The 17,868-nt window shown below is 44.6% G+C and overlaps 1 protein-coding gene across 6 annotated transcripts in view; it reads right to left on the minus strand.

Moving 5' to 3' along the window:
• Positions 1-225: 225 nt before the first annotated feature.
• The window catches only part of IQSEC2 (IQ motif and Sec7 domain ArfGEF 2), a 142,312-nt gene continuing 124,669 nt past the window's right edge, over positions 226-17,868 (minus strand). For 5 of the 6 annotated variants that reach the window (XM_069943042.1, XM_069943045.1, XM_069943046.1 and 2 more), the window contains 10 exons: positions 14,112-14,273; positions 12,339-12,461; positions 12,082-12,248; positions 9,557-9,696; positions 9,351-9,476; positions 9,162-9,261; positions 8,908-9,069; positions 8,625-8,798; positions 6,337-6,386; positions 226-6,135 (listed from right to left, as the gene is read on the minus strand). In XM_069943042.1, coding sequence (XP_069799143.1) covers positions 5,218-6,135; positions 6,337-6,386; positions 8,625-8,798; positions 8,908-9,069; positions 9,162-9,261; positions 9,351-9,476; positions 9,557-9,696; positions 12,082-12,248; positions 12,339-12,461; positions 14,112-14,273 — 2,122 coding nt within the window. In that variant the 3' untranslated portion in view covers positions 226-5,217. The remainder of the gene's footprint in view (positions 6,136-6,336; positions 6,387-8,624; positions 8,799-8,907; positions 9,070-9,161; positions 9,262-9,350; positions 9,477-9,556; positions 9,697-12,081; positions 12,249-12,338; positions 12,462-14,111; positions 14,274-17,868) is intronic. The other variant, XM_069943048.1, reaches the window with a different exon arrangement.

Consider the following 17,868-nt stretch of genomic DNA (forward strand, 5'->3'; position numbering starts at 1 on the left):
GGAGTTCCATGATTCCAGTCTGTAGCACATTTTCCACGGAACGTGTGAACGCTCCCTTACAATGGAGACCATCTAACTGCACTGAGACAGTAAAAGCAGCAAGGTAGGGTTGTGTATTGCAGTAACAGACCAGGGCGTAGCATTGTAAGCCCAGATTATCCATTATATAAAGTACCTTGTGTAATACACAGACGCCAAATGAAATAAATGCAGGACACAGTAAGATACACACCAGTAACAGACTTTTTTTTCCATTTCTGAAGCATTAAATATACACAATATATACATCTGGATTTCATATATACTTCATAGGATTTTTATGTACCCCCTCCCCATTCACGCCCAGACACAAAAATAAATCAGTCCCAAACTGGGCGTAAAAACAGATCAAAATTAAAATAACCAACTAAAAATAAGGACAAGATACCTGTCCCACAGAAAAATGGCCCAATACTCCCCCATAAACCTCCCTCCCACCCCACGCGGCACAGGCTGGATAACCATTCCATAGGAAATATTTATCATATATAGTCTATACACACATCCAGAACTGTACAGCAGTGTTGTGCTTGCAAGCAGCACACCACGAGCATGCTATGAGCATACAGAAGGGAACAGAAGCCAATAGGAGGAAGAATAAAAAAAAAAAATGGAGTGTACTGGCCCTGTCTGGGAACAGAAAGCAAGTCATAGTGAATGAATCTGACCCTATCCAGAAAATCTTTTTCATCTATTTCCAATGGAAACGACCTGCAAAGTATAACACACGCATGCCGGAAACATTCAAGCTATCATGACAACATTCTGGAGGAGAAAACAATGGGGGGAAAGAAAACAAAACAAGCTTCTTTGGGTCCTTGAGGTTTTCGGAGACTCCCATAGAGGGTATTCAGATCCAAGAAGCTTGAATCAAGCTTTACCTTCTAATTTACTTTGAGAATTTGAGGGATTCCAGTAGAGAAAAAAAAGGCACCACCTACAGGACACCCTGAGAATTACAGCGATATTTAGAAAATACGTCCAATGTACTGTAGTGACTATGCAATGAGCTCTATGGAGCATTACTTTAGGGTAAATAATGGTGTGCAACGACATTGTGATTAATAATGCATATGAACGGACGCCTCTTTAATGCTTACTATCATCATGAAAGGGAGATATGATGACTGAGACTACTATGAACCATAGAGGAAGGCTCTGTGGTTGGTATAGGTCCATGGAGAGAGGACCCCCTCCTCAGATTGGACATATTCAGTAAATTAGCGTGACTTATTATTCTCCACCTCCATGTGAAGCAATCCAACGTTTTTGATTATTGGGATCCATATGATGATATGTCCTACAAAGTGGGATAAAGTCTACATGGTGAATATCCCACATCTCTGCCTTCACAAGATCCTTAAAGGCGGCTTCTGGTTTAGAGAGTTACAAAAAAGTGTCCCCCACCACCACCAATTTAAGAGCCTCATCAGCTACAAAAGAGTGTCTATTACTCTGAAGGGCACAACTGATTTGATATCGATTTGACATAAAGGTGTTGTAATACTTCAAGTCGCCTCTGGGAGTGCTGTAGGAGAACTGAGCAGTTGCTGAGTGGCTCCTTCACAAACTGATCAAAGATTAAGCTAGCAGCAGATCCCTTTTGAATGAAATATCATAACAGGAATGATTATGGGGTACGATGGGATGATTTTCAGCTTTGACATTAGAAATTTCTTACTGTTTCTCCATCTATACATTCCCCTTACAACTGACACTAGATTCTTATCGCAATATCCAATGCACAACTGTAAGAATTTTAGCGTCATGTAACTTCATAAAAAGAGCCTCGCATAGTCACCGTACATTGAAATTCCCTAATAACTACATCTATTGGGGAAAAGCCGGCGACGACGGCGTCACCTCATTTAAAGTGCATTCACTAGGTCACAGACATGTTACTATTTTAAGCTATACAACATGGCTTCTCATTAGCATCGTATGAGTGGCTGAAAACATTAAATTAGTTGTTTTAAAAACTTTAAAAGGTTATAAAAAAGTTAGCATTTTGTAACATTTGCATGGAGTGAATGATACAGGTCATGTATGTACAGTACTTAGATATTCTATATAGGGATTTAGTTTCAGCTTTGGCCTCTTGACACTGAACTGCTGCAGTCTAAGGAAGTGAGGTAAACTAGATAGCATGGATATTCTTGGCATCCCTTTAAGGCCCATGCACACAGGCTAGTCTGCTATGGCTCCATACTATACATACATAGAATCCTAGAAAACAAAATCATGCTGCGTTATGGAGGTATCCTCCCCTAGGGGCACTGCTCCTGGAGAATGGGGTCCCAATGGTTTCATAATACGGATTTAGAAAGGATGACATATGCCCATACGGCGGACCTCAGTCAGATACTGGTGATCTAACAGGCTGCTCACATTAGGAAACCTTTATAAATCATTACAAAGTTTATCAAGAAGGCGCTTACACTTGTATCCCTTACTGCACTGCAAGGCTAAGGGGCATGTACGGCTATATATTCTGCAACTTTTGGCTACAATTATTTTTCCCATCATTTACAAAAACTGCTAAAAAATATTCTTGGCACAACCAGTTTATAGATTTGATCTTGCTCCGCCCCCGAGGTTTACAGATTTAAGCTTTCTCCGCCCCCGAGGAGCTACATCCATACAAGTATACCTATTGGAGCAAGGTAGCTGGCAGCAAATTACAATGTTATGGAGGGAAATCTATCAAAGTTAAATTTGCTTTGATTATTTAACATTCACTCAGATCTGAAAATGTTACAAAAGGCTCATTGGTAAGAACAAAAATATTAATCAATGTTTCACCTTTAATGTGGTAAGATTAGGCACGTGCCTGTTATTCTTTTGCCTGAGGCTGGGCAAATGTATATACATGACTGATATACAAGACTATAAGGTTAAAGGGGTCATACGGAACATTGTAAATTAAGTGATTTAAGGTCCTGGATGGGGCTGCATTATGACTACTTCTAGTCCGTGAATAATATTATACATCCCCTTATGTAATCTTGACCCCCTAGATCTGGGAGCGATAGTGCCCACCACAACCACTTTTTCTTACAATGTTCTGGAGAACCCCTTTAAATTGCTGCATGGTATTACGCCTCCTTTATTTAGATGCTTCTTACATTAGGTGTACCCTTAAGGGAATTTTTTGGGATATTTACAGTTTAATAAATTAAAATCTGGCACAATAAACACACTGAGGGTTCCACTAAAAAGTACAAGGTGCAGGTTGTTGCATTGCTTTTGGCGATCCCTTTGAGAGGTCTACTATGAGCCAGTGATCCCGTACTGAGGATCTCCTGATCACAATTCCGTATATTTGCAGGAATCCATGTTGCATTCCCTTTGATTTAGAGACTCAGTGCAAAGCTATACATGCCACGCATATAAACCGGCCATGAAGGATGCATTTCTAAAATATATACCCTGCTTATTTTTATAATGAATGGAAGAGTTCAAGATTCCCCTACTTATACCCACAGTGGAAGCAGTGGATCTGTGTCTATGTGGGGTCACCAGGAGGTGGGCAATGGTTCTGTTAAAGGGGCTCTCTGTATGAGTGATATTTGTAAAAGGGACCATCCACCCTGCGTTAACATCATACATGATCACCTAGCAACAGGGTAGGGGGACAACTAGTGATCAGATCATGGAGACCTCCACCAATCCCAAGACTGTAGGCGCCTAGTCCCCCGAGAGACTATGGCATCAGCTCGGTCACCACTTCATTCATCTCTATACGACTTTGCAACATAACCGAGTGTTAATCTCAACTAGTCTCAGAGACCGTGAACGGAGCAGTGACCTCCATTTTTGTGATCGGTGGGGGGTCCTAGCAGTCTATGAATAGGGGATAAGTTCCAGATTAGCAAAAAACAAAACAGTGCCACACATGGGTTGTGTGTGGTATTGCAACTCATCCGCATTCACTTCAATGGAACAGAGCTGTAACAACAAACTTAAAGAGAGGCGCTGTTTCTGTAGGAAAGCAGTCATGTTTTTTTTCCCCCTAATCCTGGATAACCCTTTAAATCAAAGGGAACTTGTAATACCACAGACAACCTGAGGACAGTGGTGGTGCTGTTTTTAAGTCTCTATATATTTTTTTTCTAGTCCTGAATAACCCTTTTAAGCAAATTTTATTCTAGCCCGGAGAGTCCCTTTAACATCCACCTCTGCCTCCACTGTGTATAAGTGCGGGGTCCTCTCATAGTGAAGCTGGTTTACCTGTCGGCTGCTGCTGGGATAACATGATCCAGTGCGTCCACTTTTCTGTAGCTGCAGCTTCTATGCAAGCTGAAACCTCGGCCTGACACAGAAGACGTCAGACGTGAAGCAGACATTCTACCTCGTACAAAGGATTTACACTATATATATTTATATATATTAATATAGACATCTTTTATCTCTATACATAGAACTCTGTATATAGTTTTCTTAAGAAAGCAGGAACTGTTCCATGATTGTGCAGGAATAAAATGGCACACCACATGCCCAGAACATCAGGTTAGGTTTTTTTTTACTATATACACTTTTTGTTAATGCTGTTTAATGGGGTCCGATCCCTGCGTCTTTTAGTGGTATATACCCTGGACTGCACATATATAGGGAGTGTTTCATTGGGAACAAGGCCACCCCTTAACAATGCATGGGTGGCATCAGGTTTCTAGTTGGGTTTTAGTGCCCATGCTTGCCCCTTGTGCAACGTCAGCAATCCATCGCTCTTACAGCACTAGCAGCGGGGTCGGCTTGGACCCATTAGTCTCATTTCCTTCTAATACACAAGCACACTCTCACCAGACACACCGTCACTATGGTGCATTAATCTGCTAACAAAATACTAGAACACTCACCCACCAACCAGATTATCAACTCTCACTATCACATGTCCGCCCCCTTTAAGAAGGGAAAAGTCTGGCACCTTGTAACACCCAACAAAAGAGGACGTCAGAACAGGGAAGGGGATGCAAGGGCGATGCATATATTAGGACATACATAGTCTCTTCTTCACATATCAGAAACATAGTCCCAGTGACTACATGTATCACTGGCCGTGGCTCTGTCCTAGTAAGTGCCGAGGAGTGCTGATGGAGCTCGGGTAGGTCTTCATCCATATGCCCATGTGCATGCTTATTCCTTCGCCTCTGGTCTGGCACCGTCTATACGACCAGTCGGTTACACCACCGTGCTGATTCGGTTAACTGGTTTTTGTTTAGGGTTACCCTGGGATGTATTTGTTCCCATAGGATGATGGGATGCATGCTGGGGCAATGGAGATGTTGGAGGAAGAGGGGAGTGTGGTGTCAGGGGAGTGTGAGGTGTATGTGGCGATGGAGGGGGAAGAGGCGGATAGGATGGATGTGGCGGTATGGGAGATATAGGTGAGCAAGGAGACTGGTTGAGCTGTTGGGTATATGGGGTAGGGGTATATGGGGCCTGCTGAGGGCGCTGCGGCTGTGGAGGCATTTGGGAAGGGTGGTGGGTAAATACAAAGTGCTTAGGTGGTTGCTTCTGCATGGAGTGCTGAGACTGGTGCATGTGCTGGGGATATGTGTGCGTCATGGCATGTTGGGGCACGGCCCCGTACATAGGTAGCGGAGACTGTGGTTGGTTTGAAGGGTGCCGGCCATGCAGGGTGTACTGTGGATGAGGGGAGCTGGGTGTCATGGGTGGCCCTCCTACTGCTGGTCTCTTCTGTTGACCAGGGCGCTGCAATGTAAACTGAGCGGAGGATGGTGGTACATGGTAGCGATGAGATGGTGGAGGGGGAGGCTGCTGTGGCGGTGCAGAAGACGGTGGCTGGGAGTGATACGGTGGAGGGGGTTGTGCGAGCACCCCCTGACTGTGGCAGTATTGAGCATGCAGAGCCTGAATTTTCGACGGTCCATCAATTCCTGGAGGCGTATGAGGGTGAGGTGGCAATGAGGCTGGGGGCAGGTTCTGGAAGGGACCCTTCCCTCTCTTGCTTCCAAACAGAGAACCCAGGAAAGAGGAAGAATTGGACACTGGTCTTGGAGCCTTGTACTCCTCCGGAGGAGGTGGTGGTGGAGCGGGGAGCCTCTGATGGGGGCGAGGGCTGCTAATTATAGATCCCTGGGAAGAGAAGACAAGACATGTGTATGACTACAACTGTATTAACCCCTTCACCAGCATGCACCCCCTCCCCCATGCACATACAGGACCTACAAAGTACAACATCAAAAGCGGATAGGACAGGGATCTATCCCTAAGATACAGAGGGGTCCATGGATACACACGGTAACACATCACATGCAGCTAAACCTCAGGACTTACTTCAATGGTGCTGTCCAGAGATCCCGCGCTGTTACGCCTCCCTCTCTTACCTAAGCATCAAGTTAGTAACAAGCAAGCATTAAGGAGCAGGAGGAAGAAGATAATGGAGAAATGGGTGAGAGAGAAGGAAAGGCCGAAGGGAAAAACAGGGGACCAACTGTATACAGCAAAGAGATGTAAGGGCAGAGGCATGCGTACGGGAGTGAGAACACAGGTGGAAATAGACAAATGTAGAAAATCATGAGCAAATAGAATATAAAGGGGCATTGTGTGTGCTGCCTGGATACACACGACTGCCTTACATCCTGAGAGGTTGCAATCTGTTGGGTACTCCGAGTTCCCTTGCTGCAAGTTACACGTCTGCCCACACAACCTGCACCTTCTGTGCTTAACATGGGAGCTGCCGTTCAATCGTTTCGCCAATAGGTGGCAGCACAGTACACAGAAATCGCCAGTGAATGGATTATATATCACATACAAAACCACAGTATCAGCACTGTCAACCATGTGCAACCAGTTCCATTATTAAGCTCCTTCACGGAAAGATTAATGCTGCCAGAGCTGGAAAAGAAACATGAGCCTCAGTTCTGCCTGCCTTGCAAATTTGTTTTATCCCCCCTGCTATGAGGACTAGCGGGAAAAATCTATTCACATGTGATGTGTTCTAGGAGTCTGCATAGTCTTAACCGCTTAGGGGTTTACAGATGGATGCTTAGAGGTTACTAGGCCCCAATATCATCATCTGTAATAGAGACCAATGGGCGGCTTACAGTACTGGGGCCTCCATGGGCACGAGAGACCTAGGGAACACAGACACACACATATATATTATATATATATATATATATATATATATATATATATATATATATATATATATATATATATTTCTCTGTGCCCCAAGAGATCAGCCATGCCCCCACCCCTCCTCAGCTAAAAGTGAAAAGATCAGCAGGAGTTGAACCCTCATGTTTTCTACAGATTTCTACATTCATTGTGGCATTTTTCTGATTACAAGTCATGTATCCTAATCCTGTCCGTGAACAAGGTCTGATCTTGGTGATCGGCACATCACAAGGCTCGATCCGTCGTGCAGCACCTTCCTGCTGTCAGCCATCTCCTACACAGTGAGGATATGTGTGGGTGACAGCCAATGATTTTTCTGCAGGACGGAGCAGGCTGATCGGCCAACCAGCGAGAGTCTGCTTGTACGTCAGCGTGTCTTTTTGGTTGTTTTTATCTAGAAAAATGCCATGCGTGAAGTCACCCATAGAGAATCCTGCAGAGTGACATATAGTGGAGGCAGGATTATCTCCTCATATGGTTCACCTTTAGCGATCTCTAAAAACCTAATGATACATCGGCCTGTAGCCGCCTAGCCCCTTATTCCAGTGCAGATGTTCTTATTTTTCTAGGTGGTGCCATTTTTGATTACTCTGTTCCTAAATTAGTACCTCTGGTGCACTGGGGGTGTTCTTCGTGCACCGTTCCGCCTGTCCCCTAGCTAAACTCTATTCTGCTATGCATAAGCAGGCACGCCTATTCTCAAGCATGCGCCATTGAAATTGTGAAGGCGTGTACTAGCTGGTGGGCAGGCCGAGCGGTCCAATGAGGGGCCGAGGAACGCCCCAGTGCAACAAAGGACCATATTACTCTAAAACAGCGGCACTTAGAAAAATAAGAGCACTGGTGCCGAATGAGGAGCTAGGCGGCTGCAGGGACATGTGGATGAACCAGCGGATAGGGTTAAAGGGAATCTATCAGTATGTTTTCTGGTTTATTGAAGACAACTGTATTATGATTCCCATACAACCCACAAGGAGAACAATCACGTTATGATGCAGTTGTCCCTGGTCGGAATGAAGACCATGAAGGGTAACGATCTAGGTTTCTGTCTGATAATATTCATCACTGGGCTCGATGCCTGATAACTTGGGCACATTGAGTGGCCTAGGACTGGCTTATTGGTTGGCAGAGAGTCGGCTCGGCCACCAGATTGTGTCAGCCACTTTGACAGCAAATGGAAGAACATCTTTGTTATAATAAGGCAGGGACAGATTCGAGGAAATGCACATTCATTATATAGCAAAGCTAATATCATTAAAGGATCAGTAACCCAACTCTGTATGTGTGTGTGGAGGGGGGCCATTTTTCAGATCTGATTCCTCATTGTCCTATTTGCTTACAAGCATGGATACTCCTACCTCTAAATCGTGTCTGCTGGTAGAATGGGAATGGCTATGAGTAATGGCATGGATGTTGATGGCTGGGTCACGGACAATGCTTACCAACATCAGAGAGATCTCGTAGAGAGCTACTAAGAGCACTTCTCTTCAGTCCTTCCCCTAGTGCATACGTGTCATCCAGACTGGGTCGGCCGAGAGTCCCATTGACCGCTTCCTTCATCCCCGGTCCAGGCGAGGTGTTGGGACGCATCACCCCCTTTTGCTTTTCTAGTTCGGCTAATGCAAAAAAGAAAAAAAAAAAAAAAGTATAAAAAATGTAAAATGGGTTGAGCTAGTGTGATAAAATAGTCTGAAATAGTAAAAAAAATGCATATGATACACTTACATTCTACTCTATATTTCTCCATCTCCTGGACCTCTGCAATAGACTCTCGTAGGTCGCTGGTGAACCTCAAGCGGTCTTGAAGACTTGGAGCGTTAAAGATGATCAGTACTTTCCTCTCACCACCAGGGACAGCAGAGAGCAGTTTGATGCCATTCTGGTAATCTGTACAGAAGCAAATGGAAGGTTATTGTAGTGGGCACAACCATATAGACTAGGACTGTCTCCGCTCATTTACAGTGTTAGCAGCCACTCACATGAATTCTGGAAGAGCTGCATCTGCATGTCCACCAGTGGAAAGGACTGCCGGAAGCTGTAGGTCACTAAAATTTTCTTCTTCTGGAAGATCTTTGTTACCTGCACAACATGAAAAGAATGGTACATTGTACACTGATGGCTATTATATATATCCTCCCCATCAGTGACCACTCAAGCTGGTTACATACCACCAGAAGATCATTGAAGAGGAAGACCTCCCTCTGGTGCAGACCCATCCTCTGGGGACGATTGGGATCGGGGACCTCGTAGAGTTGGCAGCAGCAAACAAGACGCCGATGTGGAAGAGAAAGTACCTGCCGGCAAAAGTGTAAAATGTAAGAGAGCGATACTGGTGAAAGCGAGAAATAAGCATAAAGGACGCCATGACCCTTACCGGCTTCTTTCCAACAATCATCCTCTCCACAGCTTGCACCTGAGATACATGATCGTCGTTTGTTCTCAGCTCTCGGCCCTGGATCCTCTGATATATTCCTACCAGCAAGTCCCGGGGAATGTCCTCTCCGTTATCCACCCCTGGGACAAGGAAAATATTCTGTAATTTGCTTCCACATGAACACAGGCACTCTCTTCTACCACTTTTTACCACCCTGTTATCCCTCCAGGAAATGAAGGTTTTAGGGCCCTATTATACGGAGCGATAATCTGCAGAATCAGAGTAATCGCTCTGTGTAATAAAGACAATGATCAGCTGGTGAAAGCGCTCATTGTGTGGTTTATTCCAGCCTAAAAATCATCGGCCACCGGGTGCACATCGCTACGGGTAATAGGGATTCATGGCCAATGGCTGATGAATGTGTACACAAAAAAAAAAAGAAATAAACGTTATGCACGCTCCGCAAAGTTCTTTCCGCCTCTGTCCTCTGCTTGTAGCCACTGCTGGAACTTCAGAGCCAGTCTCTGAAGTGACAGGCCGCTCAGCCAATCACTGACTGAGATGGGACAGCACTGCGGCCAGTGATTGGCTGAGCGGTCTGTCACTTCAGAGACAGGATCATAAGTTCCAGCGGTGGCCGCAGGGAGCAGGGAGAAGTGAGAAAAACATCAGGTGTGTGGACAGGTATGTATAACGTTTATTATTCACACTGTATGGACATCGCTAATGATGCCCGTGCAGCCCTTGCTGTGCGATCATCAAGCCGTGTAATAGGCCCAGTAAGCCAGTGCCAATCTAGCACTCACTTATCCGTAATTTCAGGCCGTGTAAAACTGCTGTTAGGGCCAGTTCACACTGAGCAAGATCGTTCTCAGTGTGCTGCTTTAAGTGAATGGGGAAGGGGCGCGCTCGTCTGCTCCCTCTCCTCTCTGCTCAAAGAAGTAACATGTTAGTTCTTAGAGCAGAGAGCGACGGCAGCGGACAAGCGCGCGCCTTCTCCATTCACTTACAGCAGCACACCGAGCACGACGGGATTTCGCGGCAGAGATTTCCGACGATCTTGCTCAGTGTGAACTGGCCCTTAGTTGGCAACTGGGTGCTACCATTCCACTTATTAATGGGGCATGTCCTTACACACTCTGACACTGTCCACTACCAGATGGTCAAGGCTTATAATAATTCATATATTTCCAAGAGGAATTACAGAGGGACGTCACAATTTAATGTTCTAAGAAAGGACTTTGAAGAAATGTTATTTCACAGAAAATACAAGAAAATAGAAAAACAAACACTTTGAAGTATTCTGATGTGTGAGCGTATGACTATCACCTCTCCCAGTCAATGACACTAGAGAATCCGATGCAACTAAAGCCCTCATAGGTGTCATTTTAGCCTGTAATGGTCAGGATGACGTATCAGATATGAGATTGGGGTTTGGTAGAGGTTGATGTTACAAGCTGTAATGTTTGCATTGTCAGGATTCATGATCACTCCCCTCTCATCAGGATTTGTACACATGAAGCAAAACTATGAGGAAGCGCTACAATGCTTTAGGCTATCTTTACGTTTATGGAGTATTTCTAAGCCTGTATGGAAGTTTTTAGAGAAGATAAGGTAGAAGGAAGGAGGAGGCAGGAACACCAGTAAAGGAATCCATGTTGATGTGACCAACACGTGTAACATGTACTCCAGAGCCCTACACTGATACGTATGCTGATGCGTGGTGTAAACCAGTGCCAATCCTGTCCATCAGTGCTTGTTTAAGGAGTCTATTACAAAGCTCAAGACACGATGGCTGGATCGTCCATGCAGCCCTCTGCCTCCTGTGTGTAGTGTTGTGTGTGTCTTAAAATAAACACAGCTCCTTTCGTGCAAAAACAGCAACACCCCTGTCCCCTGCTTGTGTGTGGTATTACAATTTGGCTCCAGCTACTTAAATGGAACTGAGCTCCAATACCAAACTGAAAACAAGAGTGGTGCTGGTTTCAAAAGAAAGCGGCCATGTTTTTCTAAGCCTGGATAACCCCTGTAAGGTAGCATTCAGATCTGACCTCTCATTAGGATATCCTCCCATAACTTACCAATTGATTGGAGCCTGACTACATGTCCACTCCGTTCCGTAAGCATGGGTGCCTATGGGCGAGGTGAGGCATGTTGAGTGAACCAAACTTTTTGGGTTGGCATTTGATTCCAAATAGCTGCAGAAGTTGAATGCAGCCCTAGGCCTGCCAGGAAAACATGGATACAGCCAGTGGCCTATGGCTGTATTCCTATTTTCCAGGACTCCCTTGGGCTGCACCCAACTTCTGCAGCCACGGGGAGTCAAACGTTGACAGTTCCGTTTTGGAAAACGTAGCTAAACCCGAGCATTTTGACAGGTCCCCCTCAACACTAGTGACGGACATAACTATGAGGCATCCATTAGAGGTATACATCAAGGGCTTTCCTGACATAAACAAGGTCATTAACATAATGTGAACGGAGCCCAACAGCTTCTCAGAACCCCTAGATGGTTTATTTCTTACCTCGCAGGTTCTTGATGAAGTCATCTAATTTCATCTTGCGCTCGGCCTTGACGCTCGGACTGTACATGTCAGTGTTGAGGAGAATGATAGCGAACGCCAGTATAAATATGGTGTCCGGATTCCGAAACTGGCGAACCAATGCGGGATTGCACACACAGTATCGCTGGCTGGGAACCAATGTGAGAGGCAGACATGTAAATGCTGGTGCGGTGTAATGGATACAACACACAGAGATGAAACGGTAATAGAACAGTCACCTGAACGCCTCAATAAGTCTCTCCACCTTCTGCGCCTCCCCTTGGACACGTATGTGAGCCTGAAACTTCCTCAGAGCGTCATCCAGATCCATGTTGGAAAAATCCATTTCATCCACCACACAGCTGAAAAAATACAAAGGATGCATCAGAAACCACATATATTATATCACTTCACAAAGATCATGTATGGGGTTAGGGCCCTATTCCACGGGACGATTATCGTTCAGATTATCGTTAAATCGTTCGAATCTAAACGATAATCGCTCGGTTGAATAGCAGTTAACGACTAACGCCCGAACGAGAAATCGTTGATCGTTTAATAAGACCTGGACCTATTTTTATCGTTGCTTGTTCGCAAATCATTCGCATTGAAGACGTCGTTCGGTCATTCGCAAGTGACAAACGCAATAGCGACAACAAGACGACCACAAGAATGATCATAAGTAACGATTATCTTTCCTGTAAATGGGTGAACGATTTCAGGTCTTTTGCAATAGCGGTCGTTTGGATCGTTTATCGTTAACGATTATGCGAACGATAATCGTCCCGTGGAATAGGGCCCTTATACGCAGAGATGTAGCAGAGCTCAGATAGTTGTTAACCATGCAGTTTGTGCACCTATAGTTATGCGAGAAGACAAGCTCAGCTCTGCTATATCAGGAACAGGGATCTGATCATCTTAGGGCCCTTTTACACAGAAAGATTATCTGACAGATTATCTGCCAAAGATTTGAAGCCAAAACCAGAAACAGACTATAAACAGGGAACAGGTCATAAAGGAAAGCCTGAGATTTCTCCTCTTTTCAAATTCAGTCCTGGCTTTGGCTTCAAATTTTTGGCAGATAATCTGTCAGATAATCTTTCTGTGTAAAAGGGCCCTTATAGAGAAGGGGGAGGGAACATTGGCTCTACAGCTGTCGCAAAACTACAACTCCCATCATGCCTGGACAGCCAGATCTTTAACTTTGGCTATCCAGGCATGATGGGAATTGTAGTTTTGCGACAGCTAGAGAGCCAAGTTTCCCTATCTCTGTTATAGACCATTATGATTGTTCGCGAACAATGAACCCCCAGGCAGTAAATGACAACCTGAGCTTTGCTACATCTGTAGTTGCCATGTCTATCGGACTGATATCCTGTTGCTTCCATATCACCAGGGGTTGTAATCACTAGCATCAGGGTTATAAATAGGAAATCTAACAGGGCTGCCAACCCAAGCCTCCACTTACTGGCAGATATAAATGGCTGCGGTTAGCACGCTGACTGCATTTAGCGAATCGCAGCTCTGCAGAGCAAAGGAGTCAAAAATAGATTTTCTTTTTCTTAAGTGGAGAATGGAAATCAACCTTCACCCAAAAATATATACCTGCCTATATACAGACAGGGGTGCGCAGTACGCTGGCCCATGCATTTCAGTTTGTGCTTATTATGGTAGAATTCTTTCCTTGAAGAACATTGTGACCCCCCCCCCCCCAGACAAGATGGCCGTCCTCATTACTAAGACGCATACTGCTCTCTCGCAGCATGCCAGGCCTCTATCACATCCTCATCCGCTCACACAAGATGTCGAGCGTTTTCATTCCAGGACATCCCCCCTGCTCTCAGCCAAGGAAGCGCAGTTCAGCACATCCTGCTCTAGCAAACACAGCATGGAAAGACCCTTCCCTCCGGGAAACACCGTCCCCGCATACATACAAGATGGCAGGCCTGCTGGCAGCGTCTGGCCTCTTGTACAATACTACACCCCCCATACATACAGTCCACATTTCTTACTCTAAAACATCCCGGTTAAACTGTTTCTGGCGGTTTCCAAGGAACTCTCCGATCATCTGTCGACTCAGGCCTTTCCTCTCCAGGATGAAATGCGCTACCCCCACGGGGGTGTCTGACAGGAAGCCCCTCTCGATCAAGTACTGGATCCCCTTTTCTGGCTTTCTGAGGTAAACAAGAAAATAAAAAATTTAGTAAAAAGAACCGACCAAACATCTAATAAACAGACATGGCACTAAGCTATGACGATCCTACCTAAACATTTTAAAGGGGTTGTCCAGCCTTACAAAAACATGGCTGCTTTCTTGCAGAAACAGCACTACTTCTGTCCTCAGTCTGTGTATGGTATTGCAGCTGCACTCTATTGAAGTGAATGGAGCTGAACTGTAATACCACACATAACCTGAAGACAGGGGTGGCGCTGTTTATGCAAAACAAATCCTGAATAACCCCTTTAGGTGGCCATACACACTCCTCCTACTAACAGCACTCTCACCATCTTCATGTGATGGCGATGCAGTGAAGGGGATAAGTTGATACCAGACTCCTCCACTACTTCTTTCCTTAAGAACAAGAAAGGATCATGAAGTTAAAATCCAACATGTCTGGCCCTTTTCTTCTCTTACAGATGCCATCAGAGAAGGATCAGATGTGTTAGATATCAACTTCTGGATCCTTTTGTTCTTAGGGAGATAAGTCGTGAGCCTCCATATTAATTATAAGGATCACCGGAAACCTGGAAGTAATCAATTTATCTGCAGTGCCTCCACTGGAGAAATAAAGTATTACACATTTCTTTATGAACATCATCATCCTTTATAAAGGCTTATTCAGCATTACATGAGTTCAGCATGACTCAGGGTTCTAATAGCGTCCGCTATGTCCGAGGAGGAGGAGTTTTTCTGTTTGTTTTTTTACTTATTTTTACATCTAGGGTGGAAAGTCACAACAAAAACACGAGAGACATGACACGTGATATTCCTCGTCTTTTATAGGACAAGCCCCAGGATATAGCGTATACTCTCCCCATGAATCAGCGTCATATAATCTCCTAATAGGCCATAACAATCAGTATAACTTATTTATTAGGTTCACTGTCCCCATAAAATGTCATTGTTTCGTAGTCTGTATTTTACAGGTGATTACCAGGACGGTGTGACTCCCCAGCTGTTGTGAAACTACAATTCCCAGCATGCCCCGACAGACAAAAATGCATCTATAGGAAGGTGGCCTTCTCAAAGAGGACTATAATGTATAATATATAGCAGAAATGGAGATCTGTCAGAAAAAAATAAAAACGGCCACATCTTAATGGGATATACCAATCTGAAGAGGTTATCGCCTATCCACTGTATAAGGGAGAGGAAGCTGATTGGTGGAGCAGCCAGCACTTATATTGGTGTCCGATGTGTCCCTCTATAGGATTGGTAGGGGACCTAGAAGTCAGACCCCCACCCATCAGCTGGTTATCCACTATCCTGTGTGTAGGGAATCATTTCTTCAGATTGGAATAACCCTTTAAGCTCATACACCCACTTGCCCACTGAAAATGGTGGTTACAGCCAACTTTACTTGTGTGTATACATTGCCTGAAGATACAGCACCTGGCTTCTGTCTTTGTTGAACTACTTCTTAAAGGGGTAATACAGGATTTAAAACACACACATATACCTTCTAGCAAAAACAGCACCACCCCTGTCCTCAGGTTGTGTGTGGTATTACAATTCAGCTCCTTTCACTTCAACGGAACTGAGTTGCAAAACCCGCACCCAAACTGAGGACAGGGAGTGGTGCTGTTTCTGGAAGAAAGTGGCCATGTTTTTCTAAGGGCCCTATTACATAGAGCAAAAAAACAAAAAATCATCGCTTGATTGTTGTCTTTCAACATGTTATAAAATTGGCAGCCGGCCGTGCATCGCTACATGTAATAATGATAAAAGAAATAAAGATTATACTTACCTGTCCAGGCTCCCTGATGTTCTGCTGCCTGGTTCTTGTGTCATCCGCTCACCGCAGCCGCCTCCACCACTTTGAAACCTCACTGGTCATGTCACTGTCCCATCTTGGTCAGTGACTGGCTGACAGGTGATCCTGTTATTACAGAGACAGGATCAGAAGTCCCCGAGCCAGCTGTGGTGAGCAGGGAATATAGGAACAAAACAGCAGGACACCAGGTGAGCCTAGAAAGGTAAGTATATCTCTATTATTTTTACACCAAAGCAAAGGCTGCATGGACATCGCTATCTATCCACGAGCCAGCGGACGTGCTGATAAATCCATAGCATTGCTGCATGTGAATGGGGTATAAAACGCATTATGCTCAAAGTACAAGGAATCAGTGGCGTAGCTACCCCGGTCGCAGCTGTCGCCACTGCGACCGGGCCGCTACCAAGGGGGGGCCCGCGACTGCCCCCCTCCCATTCGCAGATCGTTTTGTGTAAACAGTCTTTCAAAGATTCACCCTATGTAAAAGATGGGCTTAAGCGATCTTAAAAACGATCACATTAACGAATTTTCTTACGAATTTTATACGTCAAAACGCTGATCGTTATAAAAACCAAATCGTTGCTTCAAAATCGTTAAACGATCAATTGGGCGAATTATCGCTCCGTGTAAACGTAGCATTAGTCAGTATGTGGTGGTGTTAGTCAATATGTGTTGGTGTTAGTCAGTAGCAGCGGTGGTATTAGTCAGTATGTGGTGGTATTATTCAGTAGTGGTGGTGTTGGTCAGTAGCAGCGGTGGTGTTAGTCAGTATGTGGTGGTGTTAGTCAGTATGTGCTGGAATTAGTATGTGGTGGTGTTAGTCAGTATGTGGTGGTGTTATTTGTTACTTGTTATCTGGCACTGTGTTTTATTGGATTTAGTATTCAGGATCTGGTCAGTAACAATATGGTGGTTGTGGTGTGGCGGTAATATTTCCTTCCTATATACTGGTATTATTGGCAATATTGGTCTCAGTATACAGGATTTGGTTAGTAACAGTATGGCGGTAATATGCATGGTGATATTTCCCATATACTGGTATTATTGGTAATATCAGTCTTGAGAATATATATATATATATATATATATATATATATATATACATACATACATATAGCATCGCTTGGTTGAGGAAGGGAAGGGGGGCCCAAGTTGACCTCTTGCACCAGGGCCCAAGAGACATTAGCTACTCCCCTGCAAGGAATCCATTATGCACAAATGGATCACGTCTCATTTCCGTCAAGATATCGGATTATTCAGGCGTTTCATTATGTCACATGTAAATAAGGCACCTGGCTCCTCTTACATCAGAATACAAAGGACTTATGTTATGTGACCACATATAGCATACCCAAGACCGAAAATACAAGCTTATCCCAATATCCAACTATTCTGTCATCACCGTTGAGTTTCCTGCACAACTTAGTCCGAATGGGAATTATACTTATGTGACGGAGTTGATGACTATTGATCAAGGGGCCAATACACAAGTGGCAGATTTGTTGCATAAAGCTATTACTGGCACTTAAGGGGTTAACTAGGATTAGAAAAACATAGCTGCTTACACTTAGAAACAGCGCCACCCTAGGCCACAGTTTTTACATAGTACTGTTGTATTGATGTGAATGGAGCCTAACTGTACTACCACACACAACCTGAGGACAGGGGTGGCGCTGTTTCTGCAATAAAGCAGCTTTGTTTAGCTAATCCTGGATAACCCCTCTAAAGGAGGAAGAGATCATATATTCCAAAGGCAGAGGCACCAGCTTCATTG

This window comes from Dendropsophus ebraccatus, chromosome 10, assembly GCF_027789765.1.
Source record: "Dendropsophus ebraccatus isolate aDenEbr1 chromosome 10, aDenEbr1.pat, whole genome shotgun sequence".
Lineage (NCBI taxonomy): Eukaryota > Metazoa > Chordata > Amphibia > Anura > Hylidae > Dendropsophus > Dendropsophus ebraccatus.